The sequence below is a fragment of the Lissotriton helveticus genome, chromosome 12 (assembly GCF_964261635.1).
Source record: "Lissotriton helveticus chromosome 12, aLisHel1.1, whole genome shotgun sequence".
In the NCBI taxonomy this organism is placed as follows: Eukaryota; Metazoa; Chordata; class Amphibia; order Caudata; family Salamandridae; genus Lissotriton; species Lissotriton helveticus.
In genome coordinates this window covers 300,639,710-300,661,992 of record NC_136073.1, presented here as the reverse complement: position 1 = coordinate 300,661,992, position 22,283 = coordinate 300,639,710, and the positions used below count along the sequence as shown (strand labels likewise).

At 41.3% G+C, this 22,283-nt stretch overlaps 1 protein-coding gene across 2 annotated transcripts in view; it reads left to right on the top strand.

Annotated features, from left to right (window-relative positions):
* Positions 1–22,283, top strand: part of ZNF423 (zinc finger protein 423) — a 504,645-nt gene that overhangs the window by 56,350 nt on the left and 426,012 nt on the right. The window contains exon 2 of one of the 2 annotated variants that reach the window (XM_078671307.1): positions 9,107–9,163. The exons of the other annotated variant lie outside the window; for it this stretch is intronic. Within the exon in view, the coding sequence (XP_078527433.1) occupies positions 9,107–9,163 (57 nt within the window). The remainder of the gene's footprint in view (positions 1–9,106; positions 9,164–22,283) is intronic. 2 annotated transcript variants of the gene reach the window in all.

The following is a 22,283-nucleotide window of genomic DNA, read 5'->3' as shown; positions in this document are numbered from 1 at the left end:
TCAAGTCAGAGCTGCATAGCACGGCAACAGCGTCGGATTGGTAACGTGGGCATTCGGGCACTGCCCGAGGGGCCGGTGTCCAAGATCTGCTGTGGGTTGCTTTTTTGAGCAGTCTGGGGTGCCATTTGGGCGCTGTCTCTATTGTTCGAATACAGCCAGCGGCCCAGTGGGTGTCTGAGTGGCCTTTCTAGAGGCAGATGGGCGCTCATTACCTCCTTTTAGCAACATGCAGAGGTATCACTCCTTTTGTCTTGCTGGCCAGCCCATTAATGTGTTCACATAACGAGCGGGGGCAGCGGGCCTGAGGAGAAGTGGCCTCACTTGTTTCACCAGTGTAAAGTGCATTTTTTACCCCTCCCAATTTTTTTTATAAGATTACACCAAAGCAGTGATTTGAGGAGTGATTATGCAAATGTGGGCCGATTTATTTATTTATTTTTTGGCGCGCCCGGGCCGATTTTCAATCCCAATCCAACCCTGCACAGCAACCCTGCTGTTCATAGTGCTGGAGTAGAAGATGCCACAGCATATTGGGATTTAAATACATTGGCAGAACTGGAAACCAAAATCAGCCCTGTAACAAATATTCCATCCAGCCACACAATACAGGGGGCAGTGACTAGAAAAGTGAAAATGGGGCATGGCTCAGTCGTGGTAGCTCATCCTGCTATGAAAGCGCCCCCCCCAGTATGCAGACGATTGGAAGAACAACAACTTGTTGAAACAAACAGTGAAATGGCAGGTGATGCCAGGAATGAGGAATATTGCACTCATGGTTGACCTTTGCGTTCTCCTCAGCCAACCCAATGTGTACTTTTGGAAGCAATTCCGGAGGACTCCAATATGCTACACACAAGGAAATTAGAATCATCGGCTGGGTATCATGGCTTCATCTGCTGTCCTTCTAACAGCAAGCGTATTGATCATTAAAGACTTTCCCATAGGGGTGTGAGTGAACAAGGCATCCAAGCACCACCTATGTAAAGCAATCACTGCCAAAGGAAAAAGTGTTGGCTTTTGTTGATACATTTTTGTTGTCTTGCAGTAGCGATGCCTTAGACTGGGAACATCAACCATGTGCAAATAGGTAAGGAGTATTAGGCACATTAGGTCTCCCACCCTCAAAGCTGTGAGAGTCACTGGATAACGAAATGCCGGCCCAACGCCTACTTCCTATTAAAATACACTGTTCTCTTTGACTGACGTGTTGGAATTACGTAGTCTCTTTTCTGGGTAATAGTTGGAGTAAAACAGCATAAGACCCTAAGTGATGGACACCTGAGAGCTATGAATGATTTCTGTGCCAGTGCTGCTTGGTTTTCACCAGTGATTCTCTTTTTCACCAGGAGCTTGGCTAGAGGTACACATGGCTGTGCAGGGTACTTCAGTTTACCAGGAGGAAGGAAACCTGGAGACAGAAATGTAATGATCTAGAGTAAAAGGAGAAGCAAGAGCAAATAGGGTTATTGGAGGAGCGAGAAAAGCAGCAAAGGAATAGAATAAGAAAGATGGGGATACTGGGAGGGGGCCCGGGTTAGAGGGTGAGGAAAAAGAAGAGACCGCAGTCGGAGCAGAGCAAGGGAGATAAAATAAGTGAGAGAGACTTTGAGAGTTGTGTTTGAATCATAAGTTACTGTGGAGTGTATTCTAGATTGGACAATAGGTGTCCATCTTTGGAGTACTGTCCCTTCTCATTGTGAAAATAGGTTTTGAGGGCTTGGTGGAGGATTAACAGTGTGCGCCTTTTATAATGTAACATATTTATTCTGCTTAATGTAGATCTGGCATAGTCGTTTCTCTCATCCTCATTAATATGTAATTTCTATATTGTTTGTCAATTACGACCTGAATTCGGCATTGTTCTCTATAAATACTTTGGTACTAAAACATTTAAATACACAAAATAAGTGGTGGATCCTTCAATCTCATAGGTTACTTGTTTACTCTAAAATCATTCTCACTTACTTCCGATATATGAGCAAAGAAGAATGCCCTTTCTAATGATTAATTTTAGTTTTGTGTTTTAATTCCTGCCTGCATGACAAAAATGTCATAAGGTATGTTAAAAGATGCCCGGATGAAGCCACACTCCTTTTCCGGCCACCTTAGCTAACAAAAAATGCAGTATTGATTGTCATATCCCAGTAGCTTCTTCAAATTAAGAACTAGGAAAGGACAAAAATAGTCCTGAAATACGCACAGGTTAAAAGTGCTGCGTGGGAGAGAGGTGTATAAAATTGTTAGGCGATAATGCTGTTGTATATTTGAATCACCCACGCAGTGCTATAAATATATTATAATGTAAGTCCTTTTGATTTTTTCTTTTTTCTGTCTGCAATTCCTTTGTGTGAAAGTCTGATTTTCATATGGCTGAGGAAGTTATATTTTGAACTAGCGTCTAGTGTCTTTTTGTTGTAAGATCCATTCTGATTTTAATTCTATAAACCCTGAGTCAATGTTCATCTCTCAATTTACAGGGTTGGATTAACAGAAAAGTTCCCAAGCAGGACCTAAATGTAAAGATATTTGGTTTAGGCAAAGCAAAATCGACAACGCTGGAAGTACTTCAGTCATATGTATGTGTTAAAGTTTGCATAAGGCACAGCCAGTTGGGAGCAGTGGAGTACTTTCTATACAGTGACATTGGTAGATGATTCATGTTTATGCACGCCAAGTAATGAAAGGGGTGTTGGTTAAGGAGTCTCTTCTATTTGGGACTGGATGAAGGGTGAGAGGTGGAAGGCTCCATACAGAAAGAAGTATGTGATGTTTCTTCAACTCTGCTCGGCACTGCAAGAGTATTGCGGAAAGCCTAATGAGTAGATCTACTTTACGTTACCTCCTGCATGTTCTGAAATGTCTCAAAACGCCAAGCATTAGGACTTCTCTTCTGATGGTTCTTCGTAAATGATGCTGAGCTTTGGAGTGAAACTGTGGTTCAGTAAACATACACTGAAAAGTCTTTTGAATGTAGAAGCTGATCTCATCACAGGTTTTTTAGATGTAATCCAATTTCCCATACTTTGCGAACTCAACTGGTTCCCAACTTAAAGCATCAACGGGCTCTAAAAAAAAATAGAAAATGCTTAAAGGAAAGCACTAGATTTATTTGCCAAGACCTATCTTACCATATACCCAGGATTTGGCTCTCCAGACCAGTCCAAATTCAACAGGGACACCAATTGTCTCCTTCTGGAAAAAAATTAAGATACAACTTGAAGCAACAGTTTTTCTGAAGATGATCTCCTCACTCCTAAGGTTGCAATTTTCCAAACCCTAGAACTTCTTGACCCCCACTCCATACTACTATCTTTGTCCTGGGCTACAGGGAGTACTCCTTTATGTACCTTATTTTCTGCCATGGCTTTCTACACTCTTGTCTGCCTGTGCAAAGTATAATCGCTATACACACATTCTTTGCTTTGTACCTTGATCCAAGTTTAATAAGTTTCATACCAACAACATGCATGGATACACCATTTTGTATGCAAGTTGTCGCAAACTATGACAATGAGGCAAATAGCACTGTGATTCTTTTAGCTGTAGCCAAGGGGGGCCCCCCAACTTTGTAATATTCAGTCATAAGATCAGTGGCATCCGCAGTACTGTATTAGCTATTGGTGAGAAAATCTGGATTTGTGTTTCAAGCTAAGTGATGAACATTGGAAAGGTTTATGCTTTCCAGATCGAACATTGGCATACTCAGGTCTTGCCTGAAGCCAAGATTGATGAAGCATTTCAGCAGCGATTAGTTGGGAGACTGGGCCAAAGTGGTGGGCAGGATTTCATGTAATCATTCTCCCAAATAGCGATGTTTAAAATGTGATCGCTCCTTGCATTGTTGAGTTTTTTTGTGCTGGGGGCTTCTTTCTCCTAAGCATTTTTATTTAATTGGATGGACCCGCCATTTCTCTTTAATCTGCACTGAGGCTGCAGGAGTTTGATGCAGCTGACATTTTCACTGGTGATGAAAATGCAGCATCAAAATAGCCACGTACTCATTTTAACCATATGGATTGGTTGTGATGCTGTGATCAGTTCGTTTTTTTTAATCAGATTTCTGCTCCTGTGTTGTGGTGCTTCGAGGCTGTCATTATGTGGGATGGCTGAACCATGTTGCAGATGTGACTCATTCCATCCTTTGCCCATTGGAACCTATCACCCATCGTTGTATAAATTGCAATACTTATTGTGCCAATTTCCACAAAGGTCTGTTTACTTTTTATTCTCTAAATATTCACGAGGGGTGAATATCCTGGAGGGAGGTTTTATTTGGTCTAGCAAGGTCACACTTAGTGGCGACCACGACTAGCAGCCTTCCTGTCCTGTACATCTTCCTTTCTGTTGAGACCAGAGGGTCTTTCTATCATGGCTGCCACTTAATACCGGGAATTGGGTTCACCAAGGTCGAACACGACCACTTAAAGACTCTGAATGCACAACCATGTTAGTAAATCAGTGAGACAAGATAACAAACCAAGTTTGGTTCTGTCTGCTTCCGTAACCGGAGAATTGATTTGCTGTTTTGCAGTGGAGGCTCCTTGTTGATTAAAGAGGAATCGTCTCCAATAAATCACCAGTTATTAGAACTTTGTCGTAGCCAGGCATGATATCAGAGCAATGTGAAGAATTATATATCGAACAAATGACCTTTCAAAAGAGACTCTTGCTATTATGCTTCCACGCAGTTTGCGTAGAAATTGTGCTAGATGCAGGTGAAAAAGATTCACACTTGTCTCACACTGGAGTACTCGTTAAAGGAGTTCAGAGGGTAAAGTATGTGGTAAAGTCTTGCTGAGTAATGAAGAGTTCCTTGATTAGCTTTCAGGTCACCTGGTGCCTTAGAAATTTTCACGCATCTTCCTCGGATGTATCGGTGGTCCATTTTAGCTGCATGCATGCTGGTCATTCTTAGAATGCAGCTTTTCTGGCTGCTGTCTCTGATTTGTTAGTGACTGAGCCCTGCTGATACTCAACAGCAATGTTGAGCTCTGCACATACGTTATTGGAGTAATTAGGTGGCCAGGGTGGAATTGTCTGCTCTTTTATTTTATTAAAAGCAATCACCAACTCTTCTTGGAAAAAGACTTCCCAGAATGAATAATAACTACCCATATCTTAAGAAAAATAGCTACTCACTCCAGGCATTATGTTTAAAACATATGTAAAGTTAAAAAAAAGGATATATTTTTTCATAGGAAACATTTAAGCTCCCTGTGAAATTGACTGAGGGCAATGATTGATATGATGTAATTAAAGCCATAGTTGCTATTTTTTTTAAGGTATGTCAATATGTAATGCAAAAAAGCATCATGACATTGTGAATGCTATCAAATTCTTTCACGCGGTCTTCTCACTTGGTTGTATTGAAAAACTCATATCACCATAGGGGATCAACCCAAATTACCAGCGGGGTATTGACAAGCCAGGTGTTCAAAGTGCAGACAATTATTTCTGTTTCAAGGCAGATGTAATCGTTTCTCCTTTTATTGGTTTGTGGACTTTGACATTCACATGAATGCATTCTATAACATTTACCTAAATTATTATTTTTGCATGTGCTTAATCATTGTACAAGAGCAAAGACCGAGCAGGAGATTCCGAAAACTGCACAATGTTGTTGCAAATAAACTAACGCATTATTTAAGTAGAACCTTATAAGTTGCATCAGAACTCTGTTTCTAATGAAAGTAATCCATCTTTCAGTCATGATTTCTGAAGTGACATTCAATATCAAATTACTTTCTGAGCACTTTGTACGAGTATGTTTTCCAATTATTTGCAAAAGAGGCCTATTACATTTCCAGCTTCAACGTGAGACAAACAAAACCAAATTCATTGCTGAAATCAGAGGTATTTGAAAGATACCCTGAGAAAAAGCAATCTGGTTCCAATGTGGATGACCGTAAGTTGCAATGCCAAGACCTGAGAAGCCAACCAAAAAGTCATAAAAAACAAAAAGAACTATGAAATGAGCCTCTTTACAGAGGCTCATTTCTCTTATCCAATACCAAAAGGACCCCCCTCAATGGTGTAACAAAATTTGAGTGGGCCCCCCGCAAGGTACATGGAGGGGCCCCATCGGACTCATTAAGAAGCAGAGATTTAGGCTGAGGGGATGGGGGGGCACACCGCAGGGGCAGCGGGGACCTGTGTTACGCCACTGACCCCCCCCCCTTAGTGAATTGGGTCCACTAAAAGCAATGCATTCTACTCTGTAGTCCTGCAATGAAGATACATCTATGCTGCTCACAAGGCCATCAATAACTAAATAACCCATGGGAGAAAACTTGACAAACAGAAGTATGACTATGAAAGACCTAGAGCTGTTGAGCACCTCCATATCACAAGCCAAATGAATTAAAGCACCCATAGTGCATGGCGAGAGATGCTTTATCAGCATAATATTGAAAGTTTTGATGACATCATTATTCATAAGGGCAACTTCTGAGTGTTTTGTAGATGCCCCCAAGAACTATCCACCGTCTTTGGAGGACCATAATACACGACCACCTGAAATACATATTTTAATATTACATATATAAAATAGATTTAGATCCCTATTATTTCTAAATCTGTAGAAAATGGGCCTGGGTTTATAAAAGCACTGCTATATGAGGATTAACAATAGCCCAAACTATAATATATGTAGTGCTTGCCATTGAGCAGTGTTAATTGTCATGCATTTTAATAACTGAATGGTAAGTAAATATTGGCTGTATTTACTCCTGAATTAAACTAAAGGGTATAGTAAACTACACAGTGGTTACAATTATCACTTACTTAGTTGAAAAGTGTCAAATTCAAATTGAGAATATGGAGTATGTATGCTTTAATATCTTTGAGGTATTTTCAGTATAATAAATATTTTAACCAAATCAGGTAAAGCAGATTGTGCCCGAGAATTAATTTTAAAGTAACAGCTTCAATTGGCTTATTCACTGTTAATGAATTAAAGGAAACATTAAAATAAAAACTGTTTGAAACTGGAGGCATTTTTGTTATACAATTTCTCTAGATGATCTAATTTAGTGTAATTTCTCTTGCATATTCAAAGAGCTGATTTAGGGTAAGTTTTTTTTTTTTTTTTTTTTTTTTACTTGTCAATCAATGTGCAAGTATTTCAAACAAATAATTTAACAAAAAACGTTTGGTGTTTATAGCCAAATCCTGTTTTTCGTGCTGTTGTTTGGAGTTTGAAAATATACATGTCACCTGCAGTTGTGGGTTAGTCATGGAAATCCCATTCCAAATCCTAAATTATGAGATTTAAAACTAGAATACAGGCATAAGTAAAAGGTGTGGGTTTGCAAATTCTCATTGAGAAACATCCACGTTTTCGCAAAGAATGTTATCAAGAATAGACTGCATGAATTTAAATTGCACATTTTAAAAATGAATTTGTAAGCCAAAGACCACTGAAATTTCTGTGAAATAACTCCCCATTTACTGCCAGACTTAGTAAAACAAAACAATATCCATGTTACAAGACTAAGGCCCAGAGTACATCTTTAGTTAAACATATTTGTATAACAAGGATCAAAAGTGTAGATTTATAACCAAAGATATTTGTAGAACCAGGATCAAATGACCGTACAACTCTTCTAAGGGCAAACCCATCTTCTGTTTGGAAAAGCATCACTCACTCTGAATCTAGGTGGAAAACCTATTCTGACGGCCCATTCATTATTTGTCTGTTATCTAAGTGAGATATTCGCAAAAGTTTATGAATACTTGTCCTTATTTTATAACTTTTTCAGCAGCACTTCAGTGCTGTGAATGTCAATCATATTGGATTGGGTTCAATTACAAGAGATCTTCACCAGGAATTTGAGATTTACCAAGACCTCATTTCTCTTTGTGGTGATATCCATGGCTTCCCGATCCTTTATGGGTACCTGTCCTAGAAACATGAAGACGTTTCAATGCAATTACTTAGAGTGTTTAGCTTTAATATTGACTTGTTTTTGGGCCAAGTTCATATGTGGTACACCGGTTTTCAATTTCAGCCTTCTTGGTACACTGCTCTTCTCACTGGATCGCTGGCATTGAGGAGCATGCAAAACAAAGTTTCCTGGAATTTCGTATTGAAACAGCTGCGGCTTTCAGAACGTGTCTAAAGGAAATCTATTTTACAAACTTTTTTCTCTGCTTTATTTGTGTGCGTAGTCCTGGGAGAGTTTTTTTTCTTTTTCCTTTTGCCCATTACAGAATTTCTTAATAATTGCTTCATGTGATGCTTTATCATTTTTACAGTAAACATGAGTGATTCCCAGTTTATTACTCGTTAGTCCTGCTCATCATGGATTTTCTGCGCTGTATTTAAATGGCTGATTCAATAGTGCTTATAAATTGTTTCAGATGCTAGAAATTTTACTGTGTCCAATATTCAAAATTGTTTACTGGTTTTATTGCTGGATATCACAATCGTATGTTTTTTTTTTCAAATTATTCTTTAACTGGCATAGTTTGATATAAAAAAATGATTATTAATAAAATGTAAGATTCAATGTCTGCTTGGACAATACTATTTGACTTGTTGAACATTACCTGGGTCTCAAACAAAAACCGTAGATTTTTGCTGACTAGATTGTGGTTTAATATTGTATATTTCCTGGATGCCTACCCACTGCAGGGCACCTATTTAAAAAATGTGCCTGTTTGTCCATGTGACTGCTCTTCTGTACAAAGAACGTTGCATTTTACGATATTTTGTCAATTTTAGTCTGCATCGAGGAAGCTCTTTATTTTACCATTTTACAAGCTAACTTTATACAATGCAAGGCAGCTATGTTCTTTGTACAAGCACTTTTATTGCCCAGCTGGTGCTTTACAGTTGCATGTATGCGCTAAGCGTTAGAAGTCAGTTATGAACTAGTATGAATTTTTATTTTAGCTTGTATTTATCTTTTAAAATGTCATATTTGTTTTGTATTTGTTATTTTGTTATGATTGAATATATTTGACATTTTGATGGAATGTAAGAATGTATTTTATTATATCTTTAAGGTCATTTGGCTTGATCGAATGAAGAACTTTGACTGCCTGACTTGTTGAGTCACTTTTTAAAAGGCTGCTCTGTTGTAATACAGTCTTTCTTTTTCAGTTGAAGAGGGTGAATCCTCCGAATTCCCATTGAACTGGGACTCCTTGACTCATTCAGGTAAATGCTTTAGTGATATTTCTATATGTGATCCTTTAAAAATACTCTAGTTTTATTCAGTTGCATTGTTGTGTTAATAGTATGACAACCACAAGTAGGCTGAACTAACAGTTCCAGATGGTCATCAACAACTAAAGCTTTTGTGGCATTGTATAATAGCGATAAACAGTGGCTATAGATAAACTGGTCCAACATGATTAAACAATAACGTATAAATACATTGTTTATCCATTAGGCTCTATCATTTATATCTAAGCATTTATGTGCCTTAACATAAACCTTGCACAATGAACATGCGCAAAGTGTATTTCTTGTTTTGGGAATTTTTCTGAATGTTTATCACATGCAACAAACCACACGTACTTGCTGTGAAATCTCAAGAAAATGAAATGGACAGAGTCAAAGTTAGAAACCTCTGTTGTAAAAAAACTGACCTGGAATTAGCTAGACACTCTAGTATGGCTCATTTCGTTTGGGTAATCTGAAATTGCTGTGTCATTATTATGTGTCTATATTTCATGGCCTTATGCCAGTTGTGAATCTTTTATTTAGCCCTTTAGAAGCTATAATTCTTATAATATCCTTCAATCAAACCTTCTCACTTTCTACAATAATCACATTTAAATCAATTATTTCTTTGGGAATGTAGCACTCTGTCTGATTCTATACATTTTCCATCACTGAACGTATTTTTCGCAAGCTTCACCCATAAATGCTGACTTCTGTGCACTTTTCTCATATGTTCTATTGCCCTTTTTGCTGAATAATTCTACCTTTTGAGGGCAAGGAAGCTTCCAGATGTTAAACTAAAGGATAGTGTGCATTTCTCCTTTTATGGTTCAGATATCTTTATTGGTATTTCAAGATAAGAGAGACCTTGTCAAAACCAGTGGCCGGCCAGGTATAAATGACACTGAACCAGTTGAAGTACTTCTACCATATGCACCCTCTCTTTCAGTGTCACCAACATATGTAAAGGCCCCAACAAAGCAAGGTCTAGGCCTCAAGGCATAAACTCCAAGGGCTACAGTCTCATACATTATTTGGTGCTTCCTCACCTAGTCCGGATTGTTGATGCCTCAGGTGCAACTTTAATTTGGGGTCATATGAAAGACTCTGAGGTATTGGTGGGAAGTCACCTCTCTGAATTCAGAAAATTAGTAATTAAGAACACATGTCCATATCATCTAAAGCATGTCACATCCCTGTTCTAGTGATAATGACATTTACTGCATCCCCAGTATACCCCACAACCTACGATTGTATTTGGTAGAATCTGGTGACCTTTCTGTTCCCCACAAGGTCATGATGACCTGTCTGGCAGCACATAACAATACTTACATCTTGTTTACCCTTTTTGTGGATAGGCCTAGCAATGTGTACATGGGGAGTCATGGTAGAGAGGTTTTAGACATAGGGGCTGCTTGCGATGTCTTGTGGACTTGCGTCCGCCCGATACTGTATAGGTCTGGAACCGCCTGAGCACAGGCCAGCGGTTCCGACCTCGCAATTTGTATGTGACCGCCTCAAGGGCGGTCGGAAACATCCATTTCATTATGGCAGCATGTGTGGTGGGTGGAATGACTCCTAGCACAAGCTGTCAAAGTGAAATGAGTTTTTGTAAACATCTATGCGCACGGTGCCTGCCACACAGTGCAGGGATGTTGTGGGGGGGTGCCCTGCTAGGGGTCCCAAAAATCCTTTCCAACAGCTTTTTTATGTCCAAAAGGCCGACATGGACAGGCTGTCAGAAAATTACACCATAAATTCCGACAGCGGAGCCGCCGCCATTAGGGGATTATGGTGTCTTCCTGATGCACCAACGGGCTCCTTGAGCTCATCGGAAGCACCACAGTCGGTCCCTCCACCTGATGCCTCTGTCTGCCGCATCGTAATGCGGCAGGTGAAGCGCAGGGGCAGATGTTGGTCGGTTTTGGGGTGCGCAATAAAAAAAAACACTTGCCTTGCCGCTGGGTTCCTCTTCTCTGCTCCTACTCTCCTCATCTTGGAACAGGAAGCAAGGCCAGGCCCCACTGACCAATCACAATGCTGCAACACAGCATTGAGGTCAATGGTCCTAAACGTATGATGCTTTGAAGACTACCTCACATTCCCAGCAACATGCAATTGATCTATAAGGATTCAGGTTGTGTAACTTGGTTTGTGTAGTACCAGTATGTCACTATATTTAGCATCACCTCCCTTTGTGCTCCCAGACGTAGTGTAAGCTCTGTAGTAAATCTCTTCTCTTCCCTTTCCTTGATCCAGCTCAGTTTTTGACACTTTCTGTGTCTGAGTTTTCTCAGTGACTGTTTCATTCATTAGAATGTTAAATAGGTCTGACATCAGTTTCTTATCACCCTCTTTAATGATAAGCCTCCTCTCAAGTGTTTAAAGAGTCTTACTGGCTTTGGGGCATAGTGGAATTGTGCAAGACACAACGACAAACCTTCCAGTAATGATATATTTCTGTAGTTGGTATACCATATCCTCTTTTAAAATATTCTGATTTACTGATACTAAACTCCTCAAAAAGATTACCCACTCTGACAACTTTTGGGCTTCCAGATGCTCTTCTGTTGCTGAAGTAAAGCCCGGAGTTCTGCAGTGTTATCATAGGAAACTAGGAGAGCAATGTACTGAGGCCCAAACTCTTCATATACCAATCTCACACTGCTATTATAGCCCTTGTAATGGGTGTTTCTTAATGATCCATGGAACTTTACAAATAGTTTTCCTTGTGACCGGCTGGTTCACAAAAACAGAGTTTTCAGGTCCATGCTTGCCTACTCCACTGTATATCAAAGTTTGGTCACTTGCTAGTCCCTTGCATTGTTGGGAAGTCCCAACCCCATATCCTTTGGTACATGTGTTGTCCATTCCTGGTGTTTTCCTTGTCCATAAAAAGTGATCTATGGTTCCTTGAACATTTTTAGGTCTCGCCTGTCGATGCGCATGCGCATCGAGCAAGCGAGACTATGGGGGCTTATCCACTCTTTATCCACTGCAAGGAATCGTGGCGATTCCTTGCAGTGCCCGTGACTTTTAAGCTCAATGCGCATGCGCATTGAGCTTAAAAGCGCGTGCACGTCCGTCTTGTTTTACCCGCTCCGCCCCCTCCCCTTCCCGCCGTGTCGCATTTCTCCTCCCCCCTCCCCTCTCTTCCCTCCGTCTCGTTTGTTTAATTTAACCCGCTCCGGCCCCTCCCCTTCCCGCCGTGTCGCATTTCTCCTCCCCCCTCCCCTCTCTTCCCTCCGTCTCGTTTGTTTATTTTACCCGCTCCGCCCCCTCCCGAGTTAGCCCACTGCTCTCTTCCCAGCTCTGAAGATCATCCTCGGCAAAAGAGCCGCCGACCCGCAGCCAGCATCAATGCGGTACAGACCTAGGACTATGCTGGTAAGTACTGGCCTCCGGTGCAAATGCTTGTTAAATTTCTAATAAATAGCATCCGAAATATGTGTTTTTGTGAAAAATTGCAGCTTCTAGACCACGAGAGGATGAATTGTTTGTTTAGCAAGCGCTTTCACTTTTGAATTACAGAGCTGGGAGTGGCAGTGACTGCTGAGCATAAGAAGTGAGATCTCGCCTTCTTTTCATTAACACAGGATTCACGTCTGAAACACCCCCTCACCTCCACTCCCATCCCTTGCCTCACGTCTCCCAGCACTGCAAGTACGGCTAGGGCTCGGTCCCCTTCCTGTTGTGCTCATCCTGATGCTTAGCTCCACTGCCTGCACACACCCTCCACCATGTTGCTTTTACTTTAACCCACACGCTGACCCTCGTGTTGTTTCTATATCCCCCCCCCCCCACCCCCCCCCCCCGAACAATGCTGTAAATAATAAAAGGAAACCGTGATCTAAATTAACCTTTTGGCTGCAAGGCATTGCGTTATTTAATCCTTTATTTCATTACAGCTAAATTGTCATGTTCATAAAACCGGAACCTCGACCCCATAACGAGCCAAGCTTCCATCATGTGGGTTCTGCCTCCCTCTAAACGCGATGTGGTGTTTCAGCCCGATCTGCAGTCTTTGGAACTCGGGAACCCGGTTCCAATCTCAGTTTTGGCTCAAACTCTTGAGATTCTGGGCAAATCCCCTAATTTCCTGATGCCTTGAACAATGCATGTGGCCTAGTGTAATGTAACTCTCGCTTACGCAAAGTGCTCTGATCCCTTCTGATCGAATTCACGCTATATTCTACAAACTGCAGAAGACTGAACTAAGGGGTAAAAAAAAAAAAACAAAGCCTCAACATAAGAAAACACGAATAAACACTCGTTGACTGGCCGATTTGTACACAGTGGACCCAGGAAATCGGGACAAATCACAGCTTCCCTACTTAAATTTATAATTTTCAACAGATATTTTGTGTCAGAAACTCCTCCTTTTCCTGCATTAGGTGGAGCCACGCACGTCCAGTGAGAGCCTTCCTGTTGCGCCCTCCCTGCCAATCCTTTCCTTGTCGCAGCCCCCCATGTCCCCCCGTCTCAGCAGCTTGAGCTACGGCAGCAACTTTAAATACTTGCCACACAAGTAGGAAGAGCAGGCCGCATTCCTCCCCCTCACCCTCAACCCCTCACCCTCACTCACTCACCCTCACCCCCTCACTCACCCTCACTCTCACTCATCCTCACTCAACCACCCTCAACCTCACTCACCCTCAACCCCTCACCCTCACTCACTCACTCACCCTCAACCCCTCACCCTCAAACCCTCACCCTCACTCACCCACCCTCAACCCCTCACCCTCACTCACCCTCAACCCCTCACCCTCACTCACCCTCAACCCCTCACCCTCACTCACTCACCCTCACTCACCCTCAACCCCTCCCCCTCGACCCCTCCCCCTCAACCCCTCACCCTCACTCACCCTCCCTCACCCTCAACCCCTCACCCTCAAACCCTCACTCACCCTCAACCCCTCACCCTCAACCCCTCACTCACCCTCAACCCCTCACCCTCACCCTCACTCACCCTCAACCCCTCACCCTCACTCACTCACCCTCAACCCCTCACCCTCAACCCCTCACCCTCACCCTCAACCCCTCACTCACCCTCACTCTCACTCACCCTCACTCAGCCTCAACTACTCACCCTCACTCACCCAAAACCCCTCACTCACCCTCACCCTCACTCACCCTCAACACCTCACTCACCCTCACCCTCACTCACCTTCACCCTCACTCACCTTCACTCACCCTCAACACCTCACCCTCAACCTCAACCCCTCACCCTCACTCACCCTCACTCACCCTCACTCACCCTCACTCACCCTCACTCACCCTCACCCTCACCCTCACTCACCCTCACCCTCACCCTCACTCACCCTCACCCTCACTCACCCTCACCCTCACTCACCCTCACCCTCACTCACCCTCACCCTCACACAGTGCAATAGTTCTCAGACCATTTCAGTTAGAGCTTTTAGAAATGTTTATGGCTTTTTTTATTTGTAATACTTTAGCATTGGCTACAGGAAACAAAAATGCTAAACATTTACAAAAAAAACCCATAAACAATTCTAAAAACACTAACTCTAATGGTGCGAGACCTATTGCATTTCCAATGCTTGTTCAGAATTATATTTGGAACTAGAAATGTAAGAGTTTGGAAGAGGATTCTAGACTGAATTGTCAAAACCTGCCAAACCAAGAGAGACCTCACATTTTCTAAGCCTGCAGCACCTGTTGCAACACCTGTAGAAGTGGGGCATGGTTGGCCTGTAGTATCTGGTCACTAGAAAGGGCAACATAGATCTCCAGGTATGTTGTAGTTCCTGTGGACTACTGTAAAGGGGAACTGCACTGTCAGGAAGCCCACCTGAACATGTGGGACAGAAATATTCAGGATCTGACATTTATGTACATTCATTTTGTATCCAGAGACCCTGCTGCACTCAGTGAAGGCAGGATGAAATGAGGAGAATCTATTGAAGATACCATTATGTCATCAGCGGACATAATGGCAGTGTGTTTTCCTCCCTATCTTGCCCCTTCTATGAGCCTCTTTTATGTACTTTATCTGCTAGTGATTCCATAGTAAGCACAAATAGTAATGTGGGGAATGGTCACCCAGCCTGGTTCTCCTCTACTCCTTAGTGACGGAGAGGAGCCCCTGTTAATTCTGACTGATGCAACAGGTCTCTTGCACCGTAATAGAACCCATTCCCGGAATATGAGCACAAAGCCAAAGATTTCAAGGATTTTGCTTAAGAGTTGCAAGTGTAGAGGATCACAAGCCTTCCTTTTTCATCCAGTTTCAATCGCTTTTGACTTTTCCTGATTGATTATCTGCAGTATTTTCTGTGTATTCTCTCCTAAATTCCTCTCAAAGACAAAAACAGATTCATCAAGGTGAACCAATCTTGGCACTACTATCCCCCACCAAGTCACAAAATGCCAGTGAACATCTTATTTTATCCACACTTAACAAGGATCTATGAGCCTGTAAGGGCATTACAGGAAGAGGTCCTTGCCAGCCTTGGGATTAACGTTCTCATGGGTCCCACCATTGAGATTGTAATGGACCCATTCTCTGAAAGGGAATTAAATAGCCATGTCATAATAGGAGCGAGACTATGATGGAATGTTTTATATATCTGTCCAGTCCCAGTGAATTGCCTGCCTTGTGTCTGGCTATACCAAGAAAACTTGCTCTTGGTCAAGCAAAGATGCTGTATTTGTATGGTTATCAGATATGCAATGACACTGACTCGGATGAGGGAAACGTCTTCTGCCTTGTATAGATCACCCAAAAATTATTTAAAGGCCTTTGGGATATGAGAGTCCTCCTTTTTCAGATACCCAGTTGAGTCCCTATCTTCATCATTCTTACCACTTTTGCTCAAAATGTACAGGCTATAATATACCAGCCTTGTTTCTACTGTAAAATTGCTGATTGCTTTAAAGAAACCATTACAAATCAATGGGGTAACCCAACAATACCCCAAGGACCAGGATAAATTGTAATATGCAACAACAGTGGTCCAGTCAGACAGACCAAAATGATGGACGATATTAAACTAATTAGCTTATCCTAATTTCATTTGTCCAAATCAGCCTCCACAACCTTGAGGTAGATGGTAAGATGTTGCTTATATCAATCCATAAGAGTGTATATAGTAATATCAATTCTTATCACACACAAAGAAAGAAATGTAATACAATCTGACAGTAAAATTACATTATTGCACATTGTCTCTCCAGATAGAAAACTAAGAAATAGAATATGCTCACAAAGGACAACAGACAAATATTCCAATCTAGGCTTTGTAAAAAGTGTTGACGTTTTGACCCGGTGAAAAGGAGAGGGGCCAGATAAAACCTCACCAGCCAGTCTTCATCAGAACTCTGTGACAAAATATAATGGGAGCAACCTGGAAATATCAGGCCTCTGGTGAGGGATCTACATACTTTATTTGAATGACAAGGGTCAACCGATTCCTCGTCTGTATGGGATCTAAGCAAGACACTTGTGTGAAGTGGCTTTGGAGAGGGACTTAGTTAGGTGGTGCCGTGAATTTTCCAGTTGATCTACGTGCACTTGTACTGTAGATAGAAGCCTCCTAATGAGTTAATCGCCTTGGGCTCTCCTTCTGGTTTCAAGCATTTCCCTGACTCATGTGGACACGGCTCCACATTCTATTCTGTCACTGAGTCCTAGTGAAGATACCATGGTGAGGCTATAACTGGCCTATTTATCCGTAAAAGGGGCAATTATGAGTGAGACAATTACCCTTGGTCAATGAGATCACATTTATGCTGTACAATAAATGTAACGGACAGGCTTCGCTCTAATGATTATGATATATGTATGAGGTCTATTTCCGCCTTTTGTTCTCTATTTGAAATTTCACACATAGGCAATCTTTTTGAGCATGGTATGTTTGAGTACCATAATTAACGTGCCTTGTTTGATTGCTGTTTGAAAGTTTATATCCAAATAGTCTACAAGTGGCTTCTTTCCATAGTTGAGGACTAAAACCATACTTGGTTATTTAAAGAGAAGTAATCTCTGTAGTGTGTGTGACTGGGTCAAGTGAAATCATAGTTTTGTTTTACTGTGCACATATATTCATATGACTTTTGGTGTAGGCTTTAAATCGAGGAGGTAAATCAGTATTAAAAGTTGATGCATTGATTGTGATTTTTTTTGTCTGCTTGCAAGTCAGTATTCATGTTTTACTGTATGGGCTATATTCAATGAGAAACTAGATAGTTTCTTCACTCCTATTAATAAAAGTATTCAAATAATCTTCAGAAGATTGGCTTTGGTGTGGATGAGCGCTTTTTATTGAAACATTTTACGTCATCCTTTCCAAGATATTCAAAATTATAAGTTCAAAACATCAATTCTTGGGTGCGTTCCGTTATTCCCAATGCATTTCGGGTCAAACAAGTAACCCTTTGTCAGGGTCTGTGAAGGAAATATACAGGACCTTAGCATTCAAGTACTATATATTGACAAAACAATATAAAACATCGGTGCTATAATGACCACGCCTGTTATCTGTGGGAGGTGTATATACTATAGTGGGGTATAAAGTTGATCATACCGAATGTTCACATGTGGTGACTCGTAGTTCAGAAAACTGAAGTGACTGGGGTCGAGACAATAGTGACAAATTATTAATAGCAGAGAATATCTGCAGGACAAAATTTCTAAAGTCACGGTACACGGGGCCGCTAGAGCGGGTCGTGATTAGTAACGGAAGGTCACACACCGGGAAAAACGGACTTAAAAGTATGCTGAAATGTACTTACTCGTCGAAACGCGCTTCACTCGTTCATTTCTGGGTGCGGGATTAGGTGAATAGACGTGAAGCCAATCAAGGGGCTTCTTCTACGATGGTGCCGAGTCACGTGACATCGCGTCACACGATCAGTGTATGCATGATATAAGAAGGACAGACAAATTGTGTCCGTGTTCATAATAATAAACGGTTAACTCTATAAGAGTGCTGCAGTGATAAGTATCAAATGTACATAACGTTGTGATTAAAATACACGGGCCGGACGCTTTTGTGTTTTTATGTTTACGCGTCTCCTAGGTTACGGGGAGCCGCGTTCTGATAGGATGACTGTTGCTGAGCTCCAATCACGTGATGTCGCGTGTCGGGAAAAAGATAAAGTCTGTAACATGGGTGAGTGTGAAAGCCACCTGACTGATCGGGATGCGGGGTATACAGTATGGTGTCCAATGGTGGTGAATGAGTCTAGCGGAAAGGTTGTCAAAACTCTAACACTTACAATAAATTATATCCTGAATACATCCAATATGCAAAATACATAAACAAAAATGAATGAACGAATACATCAGTTGCAAAGGTAATGTCTGAGTTGGAGTCGGAAGGGCCTGCAGCCATAGCTGTGCAGATGATACATAAGTAAAGAATCATAGAAAACATGCAAATTCAATCCTATCGTTCATCCCTATTGGCTGTAGGGAATTTCGTTGTTTGATCCAGAAGAATTCTGCTTGCAATCGCTGTTTGACGGGATCCATGTCGTAGCGATGTGGGAGTATCTCCAGTATTGTGTATTTCAATTGAGAAATGTGATGGTTAGCTTCAAGCCAATGCATGGCTATAGTAGATTTGTTGTTCTTGGTTCGTAATGTTGCTTTTATGTTCAGTTATTCTCACTTTAATTTTGCGTTCTGTTTGACCAACATATATTTTTCCGCAGGGGCATTTTATTGCATAAATCACGTTTTTAGAGTCACATGTTCCCGAATAATGCAACTCTGTTTATAGCCTTTAGTTGGGTGCATAAAGATATTGCCAGTTATTGCGTTGTTGTAGTGAATGCAGTTTTGGCATCTGGCCATCCCTTTGTACTGTGTTTTTTTGGTATGATCAACTATACCCCACTATAGTATATACACCTCCCACAGATAACAGGCGTTGTCATTATAGCACCGATGTTTTATATTGTTTTGTCAATGTTTTTTAGTCGAAAGATTTTGTGTAATAGTCTGTACATTGTGTTTGCGTATATATAGTACTTGAATGCTAAGGTCCTGTATATTTCCTTCACAGACCCCTGACGAAGGGTTACTTTTTTGACCCGAAATGCATTGGGAATAACGGAACGCACCCAAGAATTGATGTTTTGAACTTATAATTTTGAATATCTTGGAAAGGATGACTTAAAATGTTTCAATAAAAAGCGCTCATCCACACCAAAGCCAATCTTCTGAAGATTATTTGAATACTTTTATTAATCGGAGTGAAGAAACCATCTAGTTTCACGTTAAAGGAGCGCGTCCTTTGTGGTAACACTATCACACTAGTACATTGTATCTAAAGGCACTGAGAGACACAGTGCGTCAAGGACTGCGCCAAAAGGAACTGTAATTAAACATTATAGAGAAATAGAGGTGTGCACGGAGATAACACAAACTACTATATTCAATGAGAACATCTCATCTCTCTTAACTCCTTTTCTCTGCATTTGATTGGTTTGCCATGGTATCTGCTCACTCCATCATTGGCATTAGTATGACGAGTGAGGCCTCCAGAACCCAATGTGGAAGCAAGAGTGCCGCCCAGGCATTGTTTCCTAGACACATGTGGGGGCTGTGTGCCTGCTGTCTATCGATGTTGGCCACAGTTACTTTGCTCCAGTGTAAAAATTCAATTGATGATTACTTGAATGCTTTATAATTTTAGCCTGTTACGTAATGGTATTTGTCAGTGGGTTATGTTCTATTCTATAAAATGTGAGGACATCCATTTATTGAAAGTTATTGCAGGGACTGGAGCCTTGGTTTTCACCTCCACATGGACTGTAGGCCTGAATAGATCTGGTTAGTTCCTAGATGTTTCTTTTGGATTGAACAACACATTCATCCCAGTTACAGCCATAATGGTAAAATGTTTGTGACCCGATTTTAATACTGGATTTTGTTTCGGAACTGTCGTTATATTTTTATTACATGCACACAAACATTGACACATTTATGTGTGGGCACTTCTCCGACCGGTCACCTGGCCTTTACCAACTGTGCTGTGACACCTAAGAAAATGAACAGTGTTTTGCTTGTTATGCATTTATGTGAAATTGTCTTTATGAAAACATATTAAATTGTATTTAAAATATATTTTAAGGCACAAAAATTTTACCAGTTTCTAGGGACTTTCTAATGGGCATTGTCTTAAATAGGGCACTGGCTTTCTACACTATTTTTATGTTAATGGGTATTTCTGAAAATCTCTTTACCTGGAAAGGTCTTCTTGATCAGCCCTGACAATTCCTAGTCTCAGGTAACAAAAGGAATGGAAGGCACTAGCCGCTCGACATAAAATAGGAACCTTTTGATAGTTTGAGTGTTGTAGAAGGGATCACATTTACGATATCATTAGATGTCAAAGATTGTGTGATGTTGCTTCCTCCATCGAAGTACTTTTGTTGACTCAACACCCACAATGTGTTCTACAGATGGGAGAGAGCCAGAATCATGAATTAGCCACAGGCACCATACAGCACTTTGCAGGCTGTTGGTGGGACTTCCTTCGTTTTTAATCCTCAAGCATTGGTAATTCTATGTGCTTGGCGTGTTGGCTGTTAAATTCAGGGAGGCTGAAGAAGTCCGAAACAATAACTAGGGTAGATTTGTAAAGCTGTAGTTCTCCTATTCTTAGCCTGCATAGAAGGAATGAGATGTGCTACATCTCTTTTGGTACTTGTTGAGTGTTACATTAGGGGTGTGGTCATTTAGTAACCGTTCTCAAGATAAATCCTAAACATAGAATTTTCCTAAACATTAGGTTTGTGGTATCCATGATCTGCCTGTGTTGTACGGTTCCTAGTAATCAAGTAAGACTGTGCGTTTGGACAACATATGCGTCAAAATATGGGAACAGTCCACGCACATCATCAGAATATGTTGGCCCAATTCTTGGATGGCTAGCAGGGTGCCATCTAGACCTCTAAACCTAACAGGGTACTGGATGGTGCCTGCAACCTTAGAACATGACCACTCTGACTCCTGAAGGAAATTGTGGAAACAGATCTACTCTAATTTTGTAGTTACCTCAAGGCATGCTCAGAAGGAGACACATTAAATGCGTAAATTGGCATTTAAAACATTTATTAAAACAATTGGATTCTTGTGTAAAATACATGAGCTGCATTTATTAGTAGAAGGAAACAAAGCATTGTAAACAGCATTACGAGAACTGTGATGAAAATTCATAACTCAACCTAGAAGATCTGCTCTTTGAGATGAATACTAATATTTCTCCAAAGAATAGTATGTGGGTCTAATCAGGTGACAGTAAGACGAATAAGGTCCAAGGTTACCAATTATATTATATGTATATATTTTTTAGAACCTGCAAATGTCTAACGTTCTTAAGAAGTTCTAAAAATAAAGGTACTCACAGCCTTATCTAAAAGAAAGAAAAGAAATAAAATGTCAGTATACTTGATAAATAATGCCCCATATTAAAATGTATTCTGTGACCCAAAAATGGATTCACAGATGATACAAATTTGGTGATGAAGATGACCAAGGTGTAGCCTAACCTTGCACAGCAGTCTTATTACTTTTATTCAGAGGCATGGGCTCAAGCTTTCCAACTTTTTAGGTCTCGTGCCTAGCGTTGCAGTGCATAGCACTGCTCGTGCAGCTAGAGACTTCTTGTAGGGGGTTTGAAAACGAACCTAGGAATCGCACACGCTCGTGCTTGTGTTTTTCCTTTTGGCCCAAGCTATTGGCCTTTGCGTGCGTCTTTTTAACAAAGACAGCACGCAATTGGCCAAAGGCGGGCGCATTGCTCCGGCCATGGCCTATTGGTGTCAGTTACCCGCAGGCCCGACATCTGTTTGCAATTATTGTGCACAGAGGTGTGCGTGATAATAGGAAACAGATATCTCGGTGTGGCTGGCGCGCGCACGTGCACCACTCGCGGGCTTGGTGTTTTTTCCTATGGTGATTAAAAGCGGAGTCAGCATTTTTGGACGGACGACTCGTTAGTCAGACGCTTACTCAGCTTACAGCCAGGGTTCTCTGACCAACAGGTATGAGTAGACGCGAGTGGTTTGAAAGCATCTCAAATTTGCGTGCAATTCGTCAAATGACAACATTTCATCAGAGAGAGAAAAGCATCAC